Here is a 19,604-nt window from a genome sequence, read left to right on the forward strand (position 1 = left end):
CACCTCCTCGAACACATGTCCCGATGATCGGATTGGCCTTGCAGGTTTGACAACGATCACAGACAGCCAGCGCTCGACACGTTATCACTAGCGTGGACCTGCGTGGGCACGGCTATCTAGTGCCCCGTTGCAAAAGAATCGGCTTTTTATCGCCTACAACTACGTGGCAATGAGACTTCTGAAAAAATCTGCTGAACGAATTCGCGGCAAAACGGAAAATCTATTACTTCATAACATGAGAGGAAGGTAATCTATAAGAGATCTTGTCGAAAAGCATCCGCGGATCAGAATGAAATGGCCCCTGATAAATAGCACAAATTTCACATGACCTCTTTGATCTCTCAAGGGTCGACATCGCTGTCGGTGTCCTCAGGCCGTGGACCACCATGAGTGAGCCACGCGAGCTTTCTCAACCTCCGACGTTCCTCCTGAGCCTTCACTTGGTTGCGTGTCAATTTCTTCTTCTTTTTGACAACCTTTGAAGCGCCAGCGTCTTCGGCTCCACTTCCTGCTGGAGTTACATGAGCCGAAACAGCCGGGCTCTGAACTCGCGAGCGAGTTGGGGTATTAGCACCGCTGCCCTTGGGGGACTTCAAGTCGGCAAAGGCATCTTCGACAACAGCAGCCTTTCCTTGATGTGTCATCCGCCCTGCTTCAATCTGCCAGATTTCAGGACCTGGAGGACTCTATCAGAAAGGTACGTGAAATGCAACGTCAAGACTGACACAAAGCCGATACAAACTCGTGATTATGGGAGATGATGACCTAAGGCACTCCATGTCAACTGTGGATTAGAGTTCGTACTGATCTCATAGTGCTCACCACAGCGCCACCCCATTCCCTAATGGCCACCGCAAGGCCGCCCAGCGCTTCACGGTCTAGGAAATTACTCGGCTCGTCAAGAATACAAACCTACAAAGTAACGTCAGCACGTCATCATGACAACCAGTCGTCTAATGAACCTGGGGATTATTCCACAGGCAGGCTGCAATGACCAACTTGATTTTTTGCCCTGACAACGTCGGAGATTAGTGGGGTTGAAACAAACTCAATAATTGATTACACACCTCCTGACAATCCCGAAATTTCATTATACTGCGCGATGTCCCCATCGAGACCGATGTCTTCGAGGTGTTTGCGCACGAGTTGGGCAGATGTGTCACGAGTCCCTGCACCTTCTCTCGAGGATTCCAGATCATCAAATTGCTGGACCAACTTTACGAAACCTTTGGCCATCAATTCATCACGAGGCACCCAGGTGTTGAATTTGTGGTCAAGACCACGCCATTTGACTTCATATTGGAATGTCTTTTTCAGTTTTTGGCGTCCCATAATAAGCTGTATAAATTTAGTATATGGATCAGATCGACAACGGAAAGTAATACCAACCTCCAATTTGCGCTTGGTGCCATTCCTGCCAACCCAATCTTGATCGAGGAGTACCTTCTCTTCGTCTGTCAGAACACGAGTGGCCTTTTCCAGTAATTCACCTGATATGATTGGCAAATTATATTAATGAGACACAACAGGGTCGCTTTAAGTTTAAATACGTACGATCGTGACCATCCTGGAAACGCCACTGAATATAGCCAATTGGCGTCTTTTCCAAGTGGCGTTCTAAAATGATGTTAGTTTGGTATAGTCAGTGCTGAAGTGGTTTACCTATATGGTGGGTGGCGTGTTGTGAGACGTAACCAACACGAAGGGCTGGATGCTTATAGACAGTTCCCTCTTGAGGAATGGTTTCGCCCTGGAATAAATAGGTGATTAAGGGAACACCATCGATCAGATCATCACTCTTGCCGTCAGAAGTTTGATCAAAGTCGATTTGCCTGCGCCATTAGGGCCGATTACACCAACTCGGCTGCATTACAGTGAAACACGTTCAATCAAACATGAGGTGTACACAAACCCACCTGGAGAGTGATAAGGCTTGCGAAGTGGAGTCAATGAGGCTTTATCACAAATAGAAGTATGAATTATCACTCACCACAAGACACGTTTATTAGCGAAGGTTGTGGCCGACCGGGGTACGTGAAAGTACAATTTGACATCTTCAATATGGCACGAGTGTTACTGCGAACACCCATCAAGGAGCCAGGCGGAGGAAATGAGAATTTAACGGATGTCGCCGCAAGGGTATAGTATGATTTAGCTTCCGGGTGTTTTTCCACAAACGATGAAAGATTTCCCGGATAATAGACGAGCTACAATAGAGGGGAGTAAGTCAGTCGGCCTTCGATATCGACCGATGCGCCTTACCTTCTTGGACTCGTAATGTATGATATCAGTAGTCACATTATCTAAAAAGCTAGTCACGTGGGGGTAGATTGAGCGATTGAGTGCCAGGATTGGGTTAGCCTACTTACCCAGAATCGTGACTGATGATTAGGCAAGTGACGTTTTTGTGAGCAATGAGATAACTCTCAAGCCATTGAACGGATGCCCGGTCCAACTATCAGGAAAGCGTCAGCCGATGAAAATGGGGATAATCCGGATACGAACATGATTGGTGGGCTGCATGGCAAAAAATACTTGCGAGTGAGCTAACCTAAAACAGTAGCGTCGAACCATCTCGTACCTCATCTAAAAGAAGAAGGTCGGCATTGTAAAGCATTGCACGGGCCAATTCCAGTTTCATCTTCCAACCACCAGATAACCCGCCTACTACATCTGACTGCCGAGCGTCATCGAATCCCACCTCAAGCAATTGATTTCGAATTTTAGAACGGGGAATTTGTGCCAGAGCCTTGTCTGCAGAAAATCATTCGCTGTCACTAAGTATAATGATGACGAATAGATGCACCGACCTGACGCCACAAAGTCTAACACAGACATAGACGTGTCCTCGCCCTGCAAGGAGTGCTCTACCATGACACAACGTAATTGATCTTGAGGCGGAAAATTTTCCACTTTGCCGTCCCGAAGCTGGCGCATTAGGGTCGACTTCCCTGATCCATTCGTTCCGAGGATGCCGTAACGGCGCCCGCGGAACAGACGGAGTGTTGTGTGCGAGAGCAGTAAAAGTGCACCATAAGCGAGAGAAAACAATGAGTCACACAGAAGCTCGCCCTCGCTACCCTCATTGTCGTGCACAGATTTGTGTAGTGCCTGGATGGTGCCTGATGATGAAAAGTTCCCTCGCAAAATAGAGCAAGAGCACATACTTGATCAATCGCACTGAAATGGGCCCGTGCAGACTCCGCAAAGCTAGTAGATCCCTCTGACCCCAACCAGAATGTCATATACACACCGACACAACGTTTCCATACTTCCGGATCTTGAAAACGGCGATTATAGATAAGGTCAGCAACCATGGACCCCTGGAATTGCAAAGATTGATCCAAAAGAGGGTGACTCGCAGATAACGGAGCATTTGGGCTAGTCGCGGAAGGGATAACGAGGTCTGACGGAAGCAGCGACAGCAAGACGGCAACAACGTCAGCTACCTCCTTGCTGACATCCCGCGTCGGCGGCGTCCCCGAGGTAGATGCACCCGCCTTGAGTAATGTGTTAAGTGCCGTCTCACCGAAGGCACGGACCTTAGTAAAGGGCAAGATGAGATTCGCAAAGCATACAAAAGGGTATAGCCAACCTCCGGAAACGCAGCACCCTCAGCAATCTTCTGCACACCCATTACGAGAGGGCTAAGGTATCTCGCGGCAACTACGGGGTTCCTGACCAGTTTGACTAAGTTATCGATGACAACAACCGTACGCCGCTGCACTTCCATGCTGCGATCATTAAGAGCACGGAGGAGCAATGGTACGAGAACCGCCAACGCTGGTGCTGTAACTTCCGCGACGAAAGTTGTTGATGATAGCGCCTTTATGCAACCAGGTACTGCATCGGGATTAGACATACACTTAACCAGAGCGGAGATGTGAGGAGCGAGATCGGGGTTTGCAAGCGTCGTGCACAAAGAAGTGGCGCACTTGACGGCAGCAGAAGCGACCTGCAGTAATTCGTTCGGCGGAGAAAACTAGCGCAAGTACATTCATGACGCACCTCCTTTTTTGTGTCGTGCATTGCTACTTCGACCTTGGGTAGGATATGACCAAGTTCATCAGCCACTGAGTCCTTAGCGCGAGCCACGAAACTCTTGAGAGCATCTAGGGCTGCGACTTTTGTTTGCCATTTTCCTTTCTCTAGGATATCTTCTAAAATGCCGAATACGGTTCGTGTAGCTTCTGGGGGGAGAAGCTGGAGGATAGCCTTCGTTGCAGCTGTTGCAGCTGTCCGAACAACTTCTCCCTTGTCAGACAATAAATCGAAGAGAACATGAAGGCTTGGGAGAAGTAGGGGTGCACTGGGGGGACCGAGAACAGCGGGGAATGACTGGAATGCAATAGCACCAGATTCTCGTTCCCATCCAGACTTCTTGTTGAGTGCGAAATTTTCAAGGATAGTGATTACATTTTGGTCACTGTTAAACTTTAGATGCAACTATCTTATATTGTCGCAGATAAAATGGACGCACACCAAGCTCTCTATACCTGCTTTAGAAACAGCAAGAGCGAGCTTGTCAGCTGCTGCTTTGGCGTCTACACAGATTATCATGAGTTCTATCTCACAAGAAAGTCATGGGACGAAGACCTGGGCCAGATGGTGCAGTGCGCAAAGCCTCGATGATCGAAGCGAATTCCGACTCCAAAGAAGAGGTCATTACAGCGGGGGACATTTGAAAAACTCAGGATATAGGTCCTAGGATAAATTGTGCGATTAGAAGGAAAATCGTAGTCGACCGGTCTATTTGAACTTGAGCACTGATGATACAGGTGAGATTGAAGTCGAATCTCAGTGTAGGATGCCCCCGATTATTGTCCAAAATCTATAGGTCGTGAAATGAGAAATACAGTTGGAAGCCGAGGGCACTGCAGCGGTCTGAGATGCGCCCACCACTAATTTTTTTTGGCAGTGCTCATCACGGCGGTCACGAAGTCACGCTGCGTGACATTACAGGACTGCTATCATACAAAGTCGATGAAATATGCTTGAAGGCAAAGTGATGTTACAGTAATTGTCCTGAAAAAGATGTCCGAGTCCTCTTGTGTTGTGTGATCAAAGTGATGCAATCGATGAAGCTAAATGGTACCACTGCGCAGGTTGTCGAATTGACTGCCCTCATAGCTTAGCCAGTTAGGGCTCAAGTCCAATGGCCCCATGGCGTTCTTGACGGTTGCAACCAAGCTCCTCCCGGGCACTGGGTCCTTTCCAAACCCGCCTTCCATTCCCTCTCGCGCGCTTCCTTTGTCTCCGCTTAACTCCCAGAACATGCTTCCTCGAAGACCTTCACGGCGGATCCAATCACCCTTCCAATGACCGACCTGCTCGTTGTCAAAGCTCACCATCTCTTGCTTCTGATAGTCGTGAGACCAGCTCGCCAGGGCCTTGTCGTCTTGAAACACGTATGTGCCTGGGAGCGGAAGAGCGCGGTAGTCATAGACACCTTGCTCCCAGCTGCCTGGTCCAATGCCGGAAAACGGTGCTCCGGGACCGGACGTGTTCATGAAGCTTCTACCGTATAGCGGAATCCCGAGGACCATCTTGGAGCGAGGGATGCCGTTCGCACTGTACCACCCAATCGCCTGTGAGGCACTGATAGGTCCACCATAGATGTTGGCTTGGTGATTCGCAACAGAATCCCATGAACCAGCTGTGATATGTTTCCATGTAAGTCGATTGGTCATGCAACCAAACATTTCAGAACATACAGAAGTCGTACGCCATCATATTCCAAAAATCGAGGTAGTGGTCCATTTCACGGACGTGTAACTTTTGATAGTGATCGGGTCCGCAAGGAGCAGCAATCTAGCAAAAAGAAATAAAGCTCGGCGGGGTAGGTAAAACTGCATGGCATACTGTCAACAAGAATCTATGATAGATTCCCTTCATTTGAGCATGCTGATCTAAGCCTACTCTGAGTTCCCTTAGGAGGTCGGTATAGCCACGAGCTTGGTGCTCATTGGATGGATATTCATAGTCCACATCGAGACCATCAAGACCGTAATCCTCGAGTAGACGAACTGCGGACCGTACGAAGTTGGCACGAAGGGTAGGATTGACGACGATAGGATGGAACTTAGGGGAATATGTCCAACCTCCGATCGAGAGAAGGACCTTCAAATGTCTATTTTGCTGTTTCAATTTATAGATGGCCTTGAAATTCCCGTAGAGGTTGTTTCCGACGTCATTCCAAGAATCGCCAGGGTAGTGGATATCTTTGTCGGCCCATGCATCAGAGAGAATAACTTCGCCCGTGTCAGGTCTCAGATCAGCGAATGCATAGAGAATGTGGCTGGATGGATAGTAAGCTTGAAAATGTAAGGAAGACAGCGCCTTACGTCAAATCTTGGACAGGGATGTTCGACGGCGGGAACTTGCGACCGTAAATCCCCCTACAAATAGGAGTAATGATTGACGGAAAGGTCAAGATTTTCCTCAAATGACCGATGAAATGACGTACCAGTTTACGAAGCTGCTAAACAGTCAGAAGTAGATCGTTGTGGAGGAGGCCAACACTTACTATCCAACGCTGTACTTTCCTTGGCCTTGCATTTCTAGAGTATCACTCGGTGCTGGTAGTATGGATGTTTGAGATTCTAATGCTTTGATACTAGTCGCAGAAGAATCTAGTTGATGAGACGGATGTTGAACAGACCACGAGAAGAACGCTTTATACGATAGAAACGCGAGGACGAAGAACACTAATCCAGAAAGAAAAAGTGTCTTGCGAGATGTAAAACGAGAAGCGGGTTTGGCGGGCAAACTACCTTCGTCAGAAGGCACTGCTTGGTACGATGTTGTCCGAGTCGAAGACATGCACGAGACTCATACATAGCAGCTCCACCGAAAGTTTGGCATGCTGACCAAACTCAACCAACTGGACACAAGCAATCTCGAGCCATTATGGCAACCTGTGACGGCAGGTAGAAGTCCTTGCGAAATTTAGATGACGGCACAATGAGAAAACTTAGAGTCCCTTTGCAATGTTAACCAGATGTAAGCCTAGTTGTGATTGAAAGAAATCTGGGAGCTTCGTACAAACGCGGGATATTATATACTTGCATCGGCAAATCTACACTTCACTTAACCGAGCTTGAAAATGTAAAAATTGCGCTAAGTCAGCTAAGACAATATCAAGTTACTTCATTTTTACTTGACACTACTTAGGCATCTGACTGAGAAAAAATTGCAAGATAATCAACTTGATCAGACATGAAATGACAATGATGAAATTGTATAGGTATATAAAGAATTGCAACAAGTGAACACTGTAGATAGTAGTTCTAATTAAAAGCATTGGAAAATGCACTAGTGCTGAATATTTCAGAGTAACTTCCACTGAAACAGCATGCAGTTAATTTCATTGGGTTGCTGATTCTGAATTTCAGTCGATCACTCTCAATTCAGCACCATCCTTTCAGTGGAAAATTTACTGAATCAAATTCAGCTCCTTGCTGGTATTCTGACTGGTATGGCGATCCCATGTTAGTAGTACTAGAGGAGTTTTTTTGTCAGGCTTGGGCTTTCAGAGTCCAGGTGTGGGAACTTGAGCGAGAACATGCTGGATGTTCAGTGCGTGCAATTGCCAATGTGCTGGTAAGCATTGATCTGGTTCGTACATCAGCAAACTACCCTAGCCCTGTACAAGTCTGTACAAGTTTGTACAAGCCTCACAAGCCCACAGCTAAGTCCCTCCTGTACATGGTGGTATAAACTGTACAAGGCCACCTTGTATGGCCTGTAAAGCTTGTGGGGCTTGTGAATTTCGCAGAACACATGCCAAAAGATTAATATATTGCGTGACATGTCACATCACATGATCAACTTCACACATTATATTTTGCAATTGGCAGGGACTGAACTCAAGCCTTCAATCAAATATGTGTGCAGCATCATTACCACTAGGCCACAAGACCAGTCATACATCTTAACAATATTAAATATATATACCAGCCACATGACAAAAATGCGAAAATTTCACTAAGTCAGTCCACTCAATTATCACTACACCACCACCATTCACTACTACATAAATTCTAGTACAGTAGCTTAATCCAAATGTAATTGAATGATAAACTATATTTAATATATATAAATCCTGTTTCACTTGAGGATGATAGACCTTGTACAATAAAGATTAGGATATATCTCAGCTGTTTTTTAGACACTTTGTTTAATTCACATCCTGATTTATGCAGCAAAATCAGGGCTTTAATATGATCCAACATTCATCAAATTCGGTCCACAGAATCAGGATATATCGCAATTTTAGTATTTATAGAAGGTTCAATCAAGTTAATGGTACATATCTCAACTATATTTTCAGTTATTACAATGACATATAGTAGTTTAAGGACACTAGTAGAGACTATAATAAGCTTAGAAGCATTGGTGTAATATTTTATTATATGTCTGTCAAGCTTATAAGATCTGTGATGTCTTGTGACACCTTGTATGGTCTGTCATGAAATTTGTAGTTTGCTGATGTAATGAAATTCCATATACATGACACTAATCAGTATTTGAATCATCTGCAACCTCTTCATTGCCACTGGGTGCTAACCACTGGTCAATGATAAAGGTTTTACCTCATGTCTGTACCCGGCCAACAACTGCCTTGATGTTTCGCACATCCGTAACTACTGGTGAGACAAACTCTTTGTATCCAACTAAGGATATTGATGCATCTGTTCCATCGGCGTTGCATGGTGTTATGAGTGCAAGGATGAGTGTTGTATTGCGAAGGAAGCTGTAAATTTTGTGTTCGCCAAGTTCACAAATCAAAATCTTATCCAGCCGGCCATAACTAATCACATTGATGGGTTGTGATTCTCCTGCATCGGAATACAAGACTTCAAACTATGATAAAAAATGTGTCAGCTGTGGTCACATGAGGTGAATACACTTACTCAGACAAACAAGTTGTCACAATACTTTGCATTACTCATACCCATCAGAGCATATTTGGTCCTGATTGAGTCACCCCCACCAATTATCTGCATTTTGCCCCACAGAGGCATCACAGATGGTAAGTGCACTGCAAGGTCCTTGTGACGCCCTCCAAGAACCTGAAAGAGATACCGTCCGATTCATTTGCGGGTGTCTTCATCAGGTACATAGCTCAAACGACACAGTGTTTGTAAAACCATTTGGGGATCTGGTCCCATTGAGTGTGTATTAAACTTATGACTTCCACAACTCACAGTTTTCAAATGATTGTTCGTTCTCTAGTTCTTGTTGTCCGCAGCAGTGATTGAGGTCTTTGAGTTCATCTTGGAGGTCAAACTTAACACTGAGTTGACTAAGGTATGCAGTGTACAACACCACACGGGAAAGGCCACTCCATGGATGCCATCTTGAATGGAGACCAGTCCTGAGGTGCAGGCAATACCGCTCAATGTAGAATGTCCAGTGGACCCAAGCAGGTCCACACATGTGCAGTTGGGAGTGTACAAACTGCTAACCTATCTTCCTTGAATTGATAGTAGTAGCTGTTGGTATCAAGTGAGAACATTTTGAATCAAAATTGATTTAGTTACCGTTCGAACTCTCTGACCTACTCTGCAAAGCCTTGTTTAAGATCGTTGATCTCTTGTGTCATGATTTCGAGCTTGGTGGATGTCTTCATCAATGAAATAAGCTTGCACATGTGGGTGTAGTATTTGACTCGCGGGAAACGATTTTGAAGCACAATGGGTGCAATGTGAATCAACCAAAAACTCCAAGCTTCAGCTGTAAAGGTTGATCAATCAACAGCAATATTTCCTAGGACTCGCACAAAAGCAGCAGGTATTTCCTTCACTGCCGCTGCCATCTCAGTGCCAATTTCTTCCCAGATATGTGGTGTGAGTTCGTAATCCTCACTGCCAACATCCAACATCTTGTAACACCCTGCCAGAGGTCAACAAGTTGTGGAATGATGTTTTCAAGGAATAGGTGCATCCATTCCCAAGGTGCACAATTGGCATAATCAATTGAATTGACACGATGAAGTGATGGCTCGCCCTTTACTTCATGTTCTTTTGCAAGGTGCTCTCTCTGATGCTTCATTACTGTGGCATCCAACTCCTTGAGGACACTAACAAATCCCTCATGTGTGCACAAAGGGAGATTGAGGGGATTATATGATTGGCAGGTTTGATTTTCTCGTTGAGGTGTCTTGAGCGGTGTGTAGTAGTTAGTACCTCCAGCACTGATCTTGCGAACACCCTTGATTTCACAAGACCTGCATGGAGAGTAGCCATTGTGTCCTTTAATATTCAAAAGCTTCTTGATGGCAATGATATCCCTGTTCTTGAAAATGTTATAGGCACAGAGATAAAAGTTGGTTTTGTTGGATGTGTCAAATGTTTGAATACCATCAGCAAGTTCAGCAAGCTTGTTGTTGAGAGGGCAGATAAATGAAGCAAGATCTTTAGGTTGATGGGGACCAGGGATGATACCGAGACACAGAACATTTTCAAGGTGTGTTCAGATGAGAGGAGGAAGGTTAAGATTTATTAAGAGGATTGGTGTTGCCAACAGACCACTTCGACAATGATTAAAAAGCAGAAAACCGTCCATTGACAGCGAGAACGCTATGTCATGCTTTCCGGAAAAGAACTTGTGTTTCCGTTTGACATCATCAACCATAACATCAGTCTGACAGAGTGTATGATACCACTCCAAATCAAAGACATCTCAAATGATAGCTGGCTCCCCAACATAGTTCTTCCGATATGAAAGCAGTTGTATCATATCTGGACTCTGAAAAAATGCTTGAATGTGAGGAATGAGTGGGAGATATGAAAAATGTCACCGTGCATGTCCACCAGCATTATAGCGTGATTCATTGCAAAAAGGACATTGGATATGATGGGAATAGTCATCAGTATATGCAATACATGAGTTAATACAACAATCATAGTTGATTGGTTGGATGCCTGATAATGTTCCAAGGCGGCGCAGAATGACCCATTCAGAGTCTATTGTCATTTTGTGCCAAAAGGACTGCCGCATGCGATCAAATACACGATGAGAAATGTTCCCAACTAGCTGGAAGAGTGGGAGGCAAGGGCATTGCCAAAGTTGCAGCTATCCAGGATAAACTTGCCATCCAGGAGCAAAACGTAAGCACCGTGAGAAAACTGCATCCTCATCCTGTTGGCAAGGCTGCCGCTGCAACCATTGCCACGGAGATGGCAGCTACAGGACTGAAAAGAGGCAGCTGGAATGCACAGATGTTATTGCGATCCTCGTCAGTGAGCATATCATTACCTGTTACAAGAACATCTAGACGCTTGGGCCCCTACCATTTTTCTCCTAATCCTCCTCGTATCAGCCCTCGCGTCATACCCTTACTCCGACCTTACCCTTGTTATCCTCGTCATCCTCGCATTCCCTTTCGCCCTCTACCTGTCGCTTCAGCAAAGCCAGTACATCTGGCCGGACCCTTTCGCTGATGAAGCATACCCATGCTCCGTTTCACCACCTGACTGATCCTGTGGACAGTCCCATTGCCTTTACCGTCTGGACGGTAACCTATGATATGATGCACGACGCATCCCCTTTGCCCTGTTCCCTTTCTTGATTTCTGACTCGGTGCGCAGTCGCACATGCGACTTATACTTAGATCCGCAGCTGCACGATCGCGCCCCTGCACGTTTCACTTCTTATTTTCGATCTTTGACTCACTTTCTTATCTAGCACGTTCTACCTCGACCGAACGTGCCTTCCTGTTATGGTTATACCCTTTACCGATTGCCTCTCCCAGTAGTACGAGTTATCACCCACTAATACGTCTTCTGTCCTCTATATAAACTCGCTACCATGTACCATATTCCCTAACTTGAATCTACTTGGTTCTTGACCTCCTACTCTCACTAGAGTGATCCTTCTGCCTCGCCAGCAGTCTATATTCTATCTTCTTATCTGCTCTTCGCGGATAAGCCTATAGTCTCGACCTTTACTCATCGACTTTGTCGACGAGCAAAGCCCCTGTTAACTAGTCGGACTTCTGTCCTTCTAATTAACGACGATCTTACGATTAACCTTCGGGTGTCATAAGCCTAGGCCGATATAGCTTATTGTCTCGCACCCGCGTGACATAAGCTACCCGATTTGGACATAGGCGTTAAATCGTACTTGCCGAAGACCCGCCAAGTACGACCCCTAACCTTGGGCTAGCCCAAGGACGTCCTCGACCGTTGACGACACAAGCTCTGTTTGAGCGTCGCCAACAGATACCATCCAAGTCATAACATTACCTAGGTTACATTAGAATTATCAGTTATATTTAAATGTGAATACATACAAAGCTCATGTGTTTCTCTTGTCTTCATCAGACCTTGCCAATCCTCTAGCTCAAGAATCATGTTGTCAAGAGTCATGATGGAATGATGGTCCATGTCATCCTCATCAAAATCATACAAGTCATGAGCCTCTGATGTGGCAGTCCCATCCAAGGAGGTTCCATCTAAACTAGACTTAGAGTCGGATGACTTGTCCTTGTTAGCATGATGGGAGGAGTGTGATGCTGTGGCATCCTAGATGATCATGGAAGAAAGCTGTGAATCATCCTCGGCCTCTGAGTCTGAGCTCCCAGAATCAGAGCATAGTGCTTCATTAGGGTCTGCAGAGGCATAGTGTTTCTCCCTGCGAGAGCAAGACAAGAACTTATAGCAAGAAGGTGCATGGTGACAGCATTTTTTGGCCTCTGGAGGCATGTAGTGATGAGGAAGTTGATATGATATGATATATACAAGTGGGATAGTTGTTGCAGTGTGTCTGTGTAGTCATTGTGGTGAACATTGACAAACAAGGGGCCGACACTGTTGTCACGTGTGACACCATCATTCATTAATGTTTCTCCTAATGTACACGTCTGCCAACTAGTGCCCCAGCACTTGAGTTTCTGACAAACACCCATAACACTGATCTTGCTCCATTGCAGTTTACGTGCAATCCGATTGCATCAAAAAGTGTCAAAACTGCAATGCTGAAGCTGAAGCTGAACAAAATGCATCACCTTGTGGAGCAACGGTCAAAACTGTCTGTGTGTGAGGTCTTGTGCTTAATGCAGAACACTGACATATACATCAACAGTGGAGTATGCTGACCTCGCGATCATTGACATTTTGAAAGCCAGCTCCGAAGATGGTCACGCTGTGCTTGCAATTGAGTTACGGGAGGCTCTCTTGAACCTCGGGTTCTTCTATGTTGTGAATCATGGATATTTGCAAACTCAAGCAAGACAATTTTCTCACATCACGTAGAATGTTAATCATATTTTGACTCAGATGACTCGCATGTTTGACATTGCAGACGTACCCTTTTCAGCTGTCACTGACGATGAGAAGCAAAATTATCCTTTGACAAGAAAGCAAAATGGAATGCTCCAAGGATATACCTCAGTGCAGTACGTGGTACGTAACAGTCGTGGATCACGCAACAGAGGAATATTTGGTTAATCAAATCCAACAGTATGACAATGGTTGGGTGTGTGACCAGCTTGAACAATACTGTAGTATGTGGTGCGCATTTATCTTTATAGACTCACCTCACCTCACTCTAGTCCATCATGATGTAACCAAGCGAAGGCACCCAGAAGCCCTTCTCCCTCTCCTCCCTGAGATACAGGAGTTTAGCAATCACAACTACTTCAATGTGTTACATCCTATCCTGAGGTAAACATATATCCATCCTGGTGTGCTCAGTAAGACTCTGATACATATATATATATATTTCTCAGGCTTATTGCCCACAGCCTTGAGCTACCAGAAGATACACTGTTGAAAAAACATGTCTTTGGCACCACTGGCGAGACAGCCGGTACATACATTTCAAACAGATTGTGCCATCACTGACTTGTTCATCAGTTAGGTTCATCAAGTAGTAAGTACTTTCTTGTATGTCTATGCTTCACAGGCTTATGTAGTGTAGCTACCAACGAACAGAGGAAGAAGAAGCCAAAACAAAGAATGTTTGGCTGAAGGGCCACATGGGTCAGTAATCTACCTGCGAAGAAACTGTGCTTACAGTATTGCCACAAGACTTTGGAAGCATTACAATATAGGTGGTTAACATTGTCTATGCATCAAGAACTTGCCTTCTTTTTGCTCAATAGCAGTCCCCAATCACGAAAAGAGAATTGAGCAAGGCATTTCAATAGATGCAAAATTGGATCCCAAAGCTTTTACAGAGACGGCCCACAAAGACCACCTGTTACAATAATCTATGTGTAGCTTTTGCTCTCTGGTCTAGCGAGTAAAATCACGTATATTGGTAAGCAATAATCTCTGATTTTACAAACGGTAACAAGAACGTTCGTGTAGCTATTTGGGCTCGGACCCGCAGGGTCTCGCGACCCGAAACACCATTTCCTATCTGTGGAGAAAGTCCATGTGAGCTGTGATGGGTGGGTGGGCATCAGCAGCTCATTTTGCGTAGAATTCTCAGATTCCGTTGGACTAGAAACTAATGCGTCGAGTAGATTTTTGTTAATGTTAGTTCTTTAATCTCTATTTTCAATCTGTTTTTTAAACATAATATCAGCTGCTGAAAGGGACGTGGAGGGCGGGTGCGACGAAACGAGAGCGTTATCAAGCAGTGGAGGCGTTGTGAGTACTAGGTAGAAGTACGAAACAAGAAGTGTGAGAAAAACTCGAGAGGCTGTGTCGCCACATAGACCTCATTCTACACGCGTTCTCGAATCTCGATCTTGTGTAGAATACAACATTTACTCCTATTTCATTTTTCTCTTCTTGTAACCATGCCACCGATTCTAGCCGACTCTAGACTCATCTAGACTTGGATATTCTCTTATCAAGCGGGCTGTCTGCACTTCCCTTCTTCTTGATTGTAACATAGATACTATCTTGCACCGCATGGTGGTTTCACCTATCTTTGTTACCATTCTTGTCGCGGCTGCGCCGCTCCTTTTTACCTATATAAACCCCATGTACCATAGCTATATTCCTTAACTTAATCTACTGGGTTTTCCCCTTGAAACCTGATCTACAAGGTCTCCACCCTTGTAGCCTGATACCTGATTCTAAGACAGTCACTCACTGTCTTAGCCTGAACCCTTGATTGCAGTAGAAGTGCTAAAACCACTCACCGCCTAGGCAGAAGTGCTAAAACCATTCGCCGCTGATCCTACATAGAAGCTGCAGCGCTCGTGTAGTGTGAACCCTTGAACCAGAAACCTTCCTTGTACTAGGAAGGCCGACGAACTGTCAACTCGACTGGTCTATCTTTGACCTTTGACAGAAGAACTATCCCAGTCGTAACACCACCCTCATGGACCTCTTCTCTGAATCTGGTAACTTCAACATCAAAGGTATCGATTCCAAGAATGCATACTATGGTTCCACTGCTGCGCTCTTCAACACAGTCAACTGGGTTGAATTCACCTTGTGGGATGGCCGTAATGCTATTGTTGTTGGTGGTGACATTGCTATTTACGCTGAAGGTGCTGCACGTCTGTTACAAGAACATCTAGACGCTTGGGCCCCTACCATTTTTCTCCTCATCCTTCTGGTATCAGCCCTCGCATCATACCCTTACCCCGACCTCACCCTTGTTATCCTCGTCATCCTCGCATTCCCTTTCGCCCTCTACCTGTCGCTTCAGCAGAGCCAGTACATCTGGCTGGATCCTTTCGCTGACAAAGCATACCCATGCTCCGTTCCACCACCTGACTGATCCTGTGGACAGTCCCCTTGCCATTACCGTCCGGACAATAACCTATGATATGATGCACAACACATCCCCTTTGTCCTTTTCCCCTTCTTGATCTCTGACTCAGTGCGCAGTCGCACATGCGACTTATACTTAGCTCCGCAGCTGCACGATCGTGCCCCTGCGCGTTTCACTTCTTATTTCGATCTTTGACTCACTTTCTTATCCAGCACGTTCTACCTCGCCCGTGTCTCGACGCGAACATGCCTTCCTTTTATGGTTATACCCTTTACCAATTGCCTCTCTTGGTAGTATGAAGTTATCACCCACTAATACGTCTCCTGTCCTCTATATAAACTCGCTACCATGTACTGTATTCCCCAACTTGAATCTACTTGGTTCTTGACCTCCTACTCTCACCAGAGTGATCCTTTCTGCCTCGCCAGCAGTCTATATTCTATCTTCTTATCTGCTCCTCGCGGATAAGCCTATAGTCTCGATCTTTACTCATCGACTTCATCGACGAGCAAAGCCCCTGTTAACTAGTCGGACTTCTGTCCTTCTAATTAACGATGATCTTACGATTAACCTTCGGGTGTCGTAAGCCTAGGCCGATATAGCTTATTGTCTCACACCCGCTTGACGTAAGCTACCCGATTTGGACATAGGTGTCAAATCTTACTTGCCGAAGCCTCACCAAGTAAGACCCCTAACCTTGGGCTAGCCCAAGGACGTCCTCGACCGTTGACGACACACGCTCTGTTTGAGTGTCGCCAACAGATACCATCCAAGTCGTAACAAAAGATTCAAGTTACCTTCTAGCCCTCGACACCTATCGAGGACAGAAACAGATACAAGACGACCACTCCCTGGACACGCAAGTTCTCTTGGGAGCGCGACCCGAATCAGGAAGATCCTGACAAAGAAGAGGTAGACGGACAGTTTAGCTCTCCCACCTCACCGACAGAACAGTACCACTCAGACGAGGGACTGAACGACGAAGAAGATCTAGGAAACACTCCGACTTCTGAAGAGGACTTTCCAGATGAAGTACCTCCCCGAAACACTAGCGCCAATCCGAAGACAAGAATGTCCAACCCATCATCCACCTCCACCGCTGTCGTAGTCCGCGCTCCTGAACTCAAAGCAGGAGCACCAATGGAATTCGACAGTGACACTGACGACGCGCAACGATGGCTCTACAGCTTGAAGACATATTTTCTCATCAATATCACTGTCTACAGCAGCGAGCAGACCATGGTCTCAGTCGCCCTGTCATTAATGACAAAGAACAGCGCTAAAGCATGGGCTGATAACTTCTATCGCAAAGCTTTCAGCACCAACCCTCCGAAATTCGGAACCTTCGCCGAATTCGAGAAAGGATTCAACCTTGCATTTCAACCCGTTGATAAGCAGGTGAATGCCCTCACCGAAATCGCCGAACTCAGAATGGGAAACAACGTTACGGACTACATCTCGAAGTTCAAAATGTTGGCTACCATCGCCAATATCAAAGAAGGCGTGACACTCTCACACTTCTTTGAGAAAGGCCTGAACCCAAGCCTTCGTGAAGCAATCTACAGGAAGGAGACACTTCCTGACACTATCAAAAAGTGGTACACTTTTGCGGTTCAGCTCAACGCTAACTACCGCAGGAGCAAGGCCGTCTCTGCCAACTCCCGAAACCAACACTCCCGATACGCCCCTCGCGGTTCCAAGCACTACCCCAAGCCCAATGTCTCATCGTCCAGAGATCCCTAACGCTATGGACGTAGACCGCACCCTCTCTCAGGCAGAGAAAGACGATTGCTACAGAAAGGGCCTTTGCTTCTCATGCAAAGAGCATGGCCACAGAGCCAACGACCCCAGATTCCACCCGAAGATACGACGTGGAGAGAAGAAAGATACCAAAGGAAAGACTCTGGTAACGACTGGTAGAGACCAGCGTGACGACGAAAGCTCCAGAGACGACATGGAGACCAACCGGCTCCAAGAATAAGAGGATTTTTAGAGCAGAGGACCGCAAAAGCAATGTGCGTCCCCTCCTTAGATATCCTGTGTACTCATACTGTAGGAAAAGAAAATGAATTCCGTGTCCCGGTGACACTTTTCTCTTCCACAAGTACGAAAACCGTTGCAACAACAGCCATCATCGACTCAGAGGCTGGGGGAACATTTATTTGTGACACCTTCATAAAGAAGCACAATATTAAAACCCGCCTCCTGAAGAAACCCTTCCGCATCACTACAGTAGATGGAAGCCAATCCACTGCTGGGAAGGTCTCTCAATACTGCATGCTCTTTGTCCGACTCGACGGACGAACCATGTGGGGAAAGTTTAACGTCACCAGACTTTCCGAACGAGACGAAATCCTGCTAGGGAAACCCTGGCTATCCGCCATGAAACCGGATATCGATTGGGGACGCAACAAAATCACAATGCTCCCCACACCCAGATCTAGACACATTGAGAATCTACTCAACAAAATTCGAAGAAAGAACGGGGCAACCCCTTACCGATTCGAAGGTCTCCGACCTGATGATCGAGGACGAAGGAAGAGGCACCTTTCAAGCCTCTCAAGTCACTCCCCCTGGGTACGGAACACGTACTCGAAGAAATTCGACGCAAGAAGAAGAAAAGGAAGACGAAGAAGGCAAAACCTACCGAGGAGGTACCCGCCGAAAGAAAGCATTTCGAAATGCCTCAAGAAACCTGACGTCATGGAAGACGTCTGGGTAGGGAAGATCGATCCCCCTACCCGAAGTCAAGGAAGTCGCGACTTACCCCTTGACTGATGACGAGATTCTTATAGAATACTCGGCTGATGGTTCTTCGGTCAGATTGATCGAGAACCTCACCTTCGACACTCCCCTAACTAGGGATGGGACCTCCAAGACGGAGACCACGAAGACAAGAAGACTCCCCTTCGCAACATTTGGATCCTTGCTACGGCAAAGGAGGAGTACACGAAAACCAGTAACAAGGCGCAGGAATTCGCCAAGGACAAAGCTCAAGAAACGAAGAAGAAACCATTCGAAGAGCTCGTCCCTGAATACCTTCACGACTTCGCAGATATATTTGAGAAGGATGGGCTTAACAAGCTCCCTCCATCGAGACCAGGTGTAGACCACCGGATCGAAATGAAGGAAGGTTTTATTCCAAAATCTTCCCGTGCTTACCCGCTCTCTCCAAAAGAAACAGAAGCAGGTTAAAGCATTTCTGGATGAACATATCCAGAAAGATTTTATCCAACCATCGAAGTTGCCTCAAGCCTCAGGCTTCTTCTTTGTAGGAAAGAAGGACGGCTCCCTTCGCCCCTGTCAGGACTACCGGTACATTAACGAATGGACTATCAAAAACGCATATCCACTTCCCCTCATTCCGCCTCTCATCGCCAAACTCAAAGACGCGAAATACTTCACCAAAGTGGACGTCCGTTCAGGATACAACAACATTTTAATCCACCCCGACGACAAATGGAAGGCAGCCTTCTTGACATCTTTTGGGCTCTGCAACTCGCCAGCAACGTTCCAGGCCTACATGAACCAGACATTCAGCAAGGAGATAGATGAAGGATGGCTCATCGTCTATATGGACGACATCCTAATTTTCTCTTCTGACCTTGCAGAACACCAGATGCGCACCCGTAGGGTTTTAGAGAAACTCCATCAGGAGAAACTCTTCCTCAAACCCTGAAAGTGCACCTTTGACTCCCAAGAGGTAGAGTACCTTGAGATGATCATCCGACCCAGACAGGTTGCCATGGACCCGGCAAAACTCAAGGGGATCAGCGAATGGCAGACTCCATCGACGGTAAAAGAAGTCAGATCCTTCCTAGGATTCTGCAATTTCTACCATCATTTCATCTCCCATTATTCCGACCTCACTCGCCCCTCTCCTCGACCTCACAAAGAAAGACACCGTGTTTTCTTGGTCC

General features: G+C 46.2%; 4 protein-coding genes across 4 annotated transcripts; 1 reads left to right on the forward strand and 3 right to left on the reverse strand.

Annotated features, from left to right (window-relative positions):
- Positions 1–20: 20 nt before the first annotated feature.
- Positions 21–4,681, reverse strand: EDB93DRAFT_1287283 (P-loop containing nucleoside triphosphate hydrolase protein; the record flags this gene model as incomplete). Its single annotated transcript, XM_041454520.1, has 21 exons — positions 21–676; positions 726–765; positions 823–912; positions 963–1,012; positions 1,068–1,338; positions 1,390–1,490; positions 1,555–1,617; positions 1,663–1,750; positions 1,798–1,864; positions 1,917–1,932; positions 1,991–2,207; positions 2,263–2,311; positions 2,370–2,455; positions 2,506–2,517; positions 2,582–2,754; positions 2,811–3,111; positions 3,168–3,542; positions 3,596–3,955; positions 4,009–4,426; positions 4,481–4,544; positions 4,597–4,681. The coding sequence occupies 21 exons, from the start codon at positions 4,679–4,681 to the stop codon at positions 342–344; spliced, it is 3,261 nt and encodes a 1,086-aa protein (XP_041306958.1). The 3' UTR covers positions 21–341.
- A 152-nt stretch (positions 4,682–4,833) lies between these two features.
- On the reverse strand, positions 4,834–6,973 carry EDB93DRAFT_1150788 (glycoside hydrolase family 18 protein). Its single transcript, XM_041449692.1, has 7 exons — positions 6,527–6,973; positions 6,467–6,478; positions 6,345–6,398; positions 5,863–6,298; positions 5,715–5,811; positions 5,069–5,656; positions 4,834–5,048 (listed from the first exon to the last, which is right to left on the reverse strand). Exons 1-6 carry the CDS (start codon positions 6,820–6,822, stop codon positions 5,085–5,087), a joined length of 1,467 nt encoding a protein of 488 aa, XP_041306959.1. The 5' UTR covers positions 6,823–6,973; the 3' UTR covers positions 4,834–5,048; positions 5,069–5,084.
- A 1,622-nt stretch (positions 6,974–8,595) lies between these two features.
- EDB93DRAFT_1241095 (uncharacterized protein) lies at positions 8,596–10,056 on the reverse strand (the record flags this gene model as incomplete). Its single annotated transcript, XM_041451832.1, has 4 exons — positions 8,596–8,865; positions 8,922–9,043; positions 9,210–9,462; positions 9,871–10,056. 4 exons carry the CDS (start codon positions 10,054–10,056, stop codon positions 8,596–8,598), a joined length of 831 nt encoding a protein of 276 aa, XP_041306960.1.
- A 2,798-nt stretch (positions 10,057–12,854) lies between these two features.
- Positions 12,855–13,996, forward strand: EDB93DRAFT_1287295 (uncharacterized protein; the record flags this gene model as incomplete). The annotated part of the gene is made up of 8 exons (XM_041454521.1): positions 12,855–13,043; positions 13,090–13,205; positions 13,284–13,409; positions 13,468–13,510; positions 13,538–13,670; positions 13,736–13,815; positions 13,863–13,878; positions 13,927–13,996. The coding sequence occupies exons 1-8, from the start codon at positions 12,980–12,982 to the stop codon at positions 13,994–13,996; spliced, it is 648 nt and encodes a 215-aa protein (XP_041306961.1). The 5' UTR covers positions 12,855–12,979.
- Positions 13,997–19,604: the final 5,608 nt, after the last annotated feature.

Source organism: Suillus bovinus (genome assembly GCF_016758785.1).
Source record: "Suillus bovinus strain UH-Sbo-P2 chromosome Unknown EDB93scaffold_34, whole genome shotgun sequence".
In the NCBI taxonomy this organism is placed as follows: Eukaryota; Fungi; Basidiomycota; class Agaricomycetes; order Boletales; family Suillaceae; genus Suillus; species Suillus bovinus.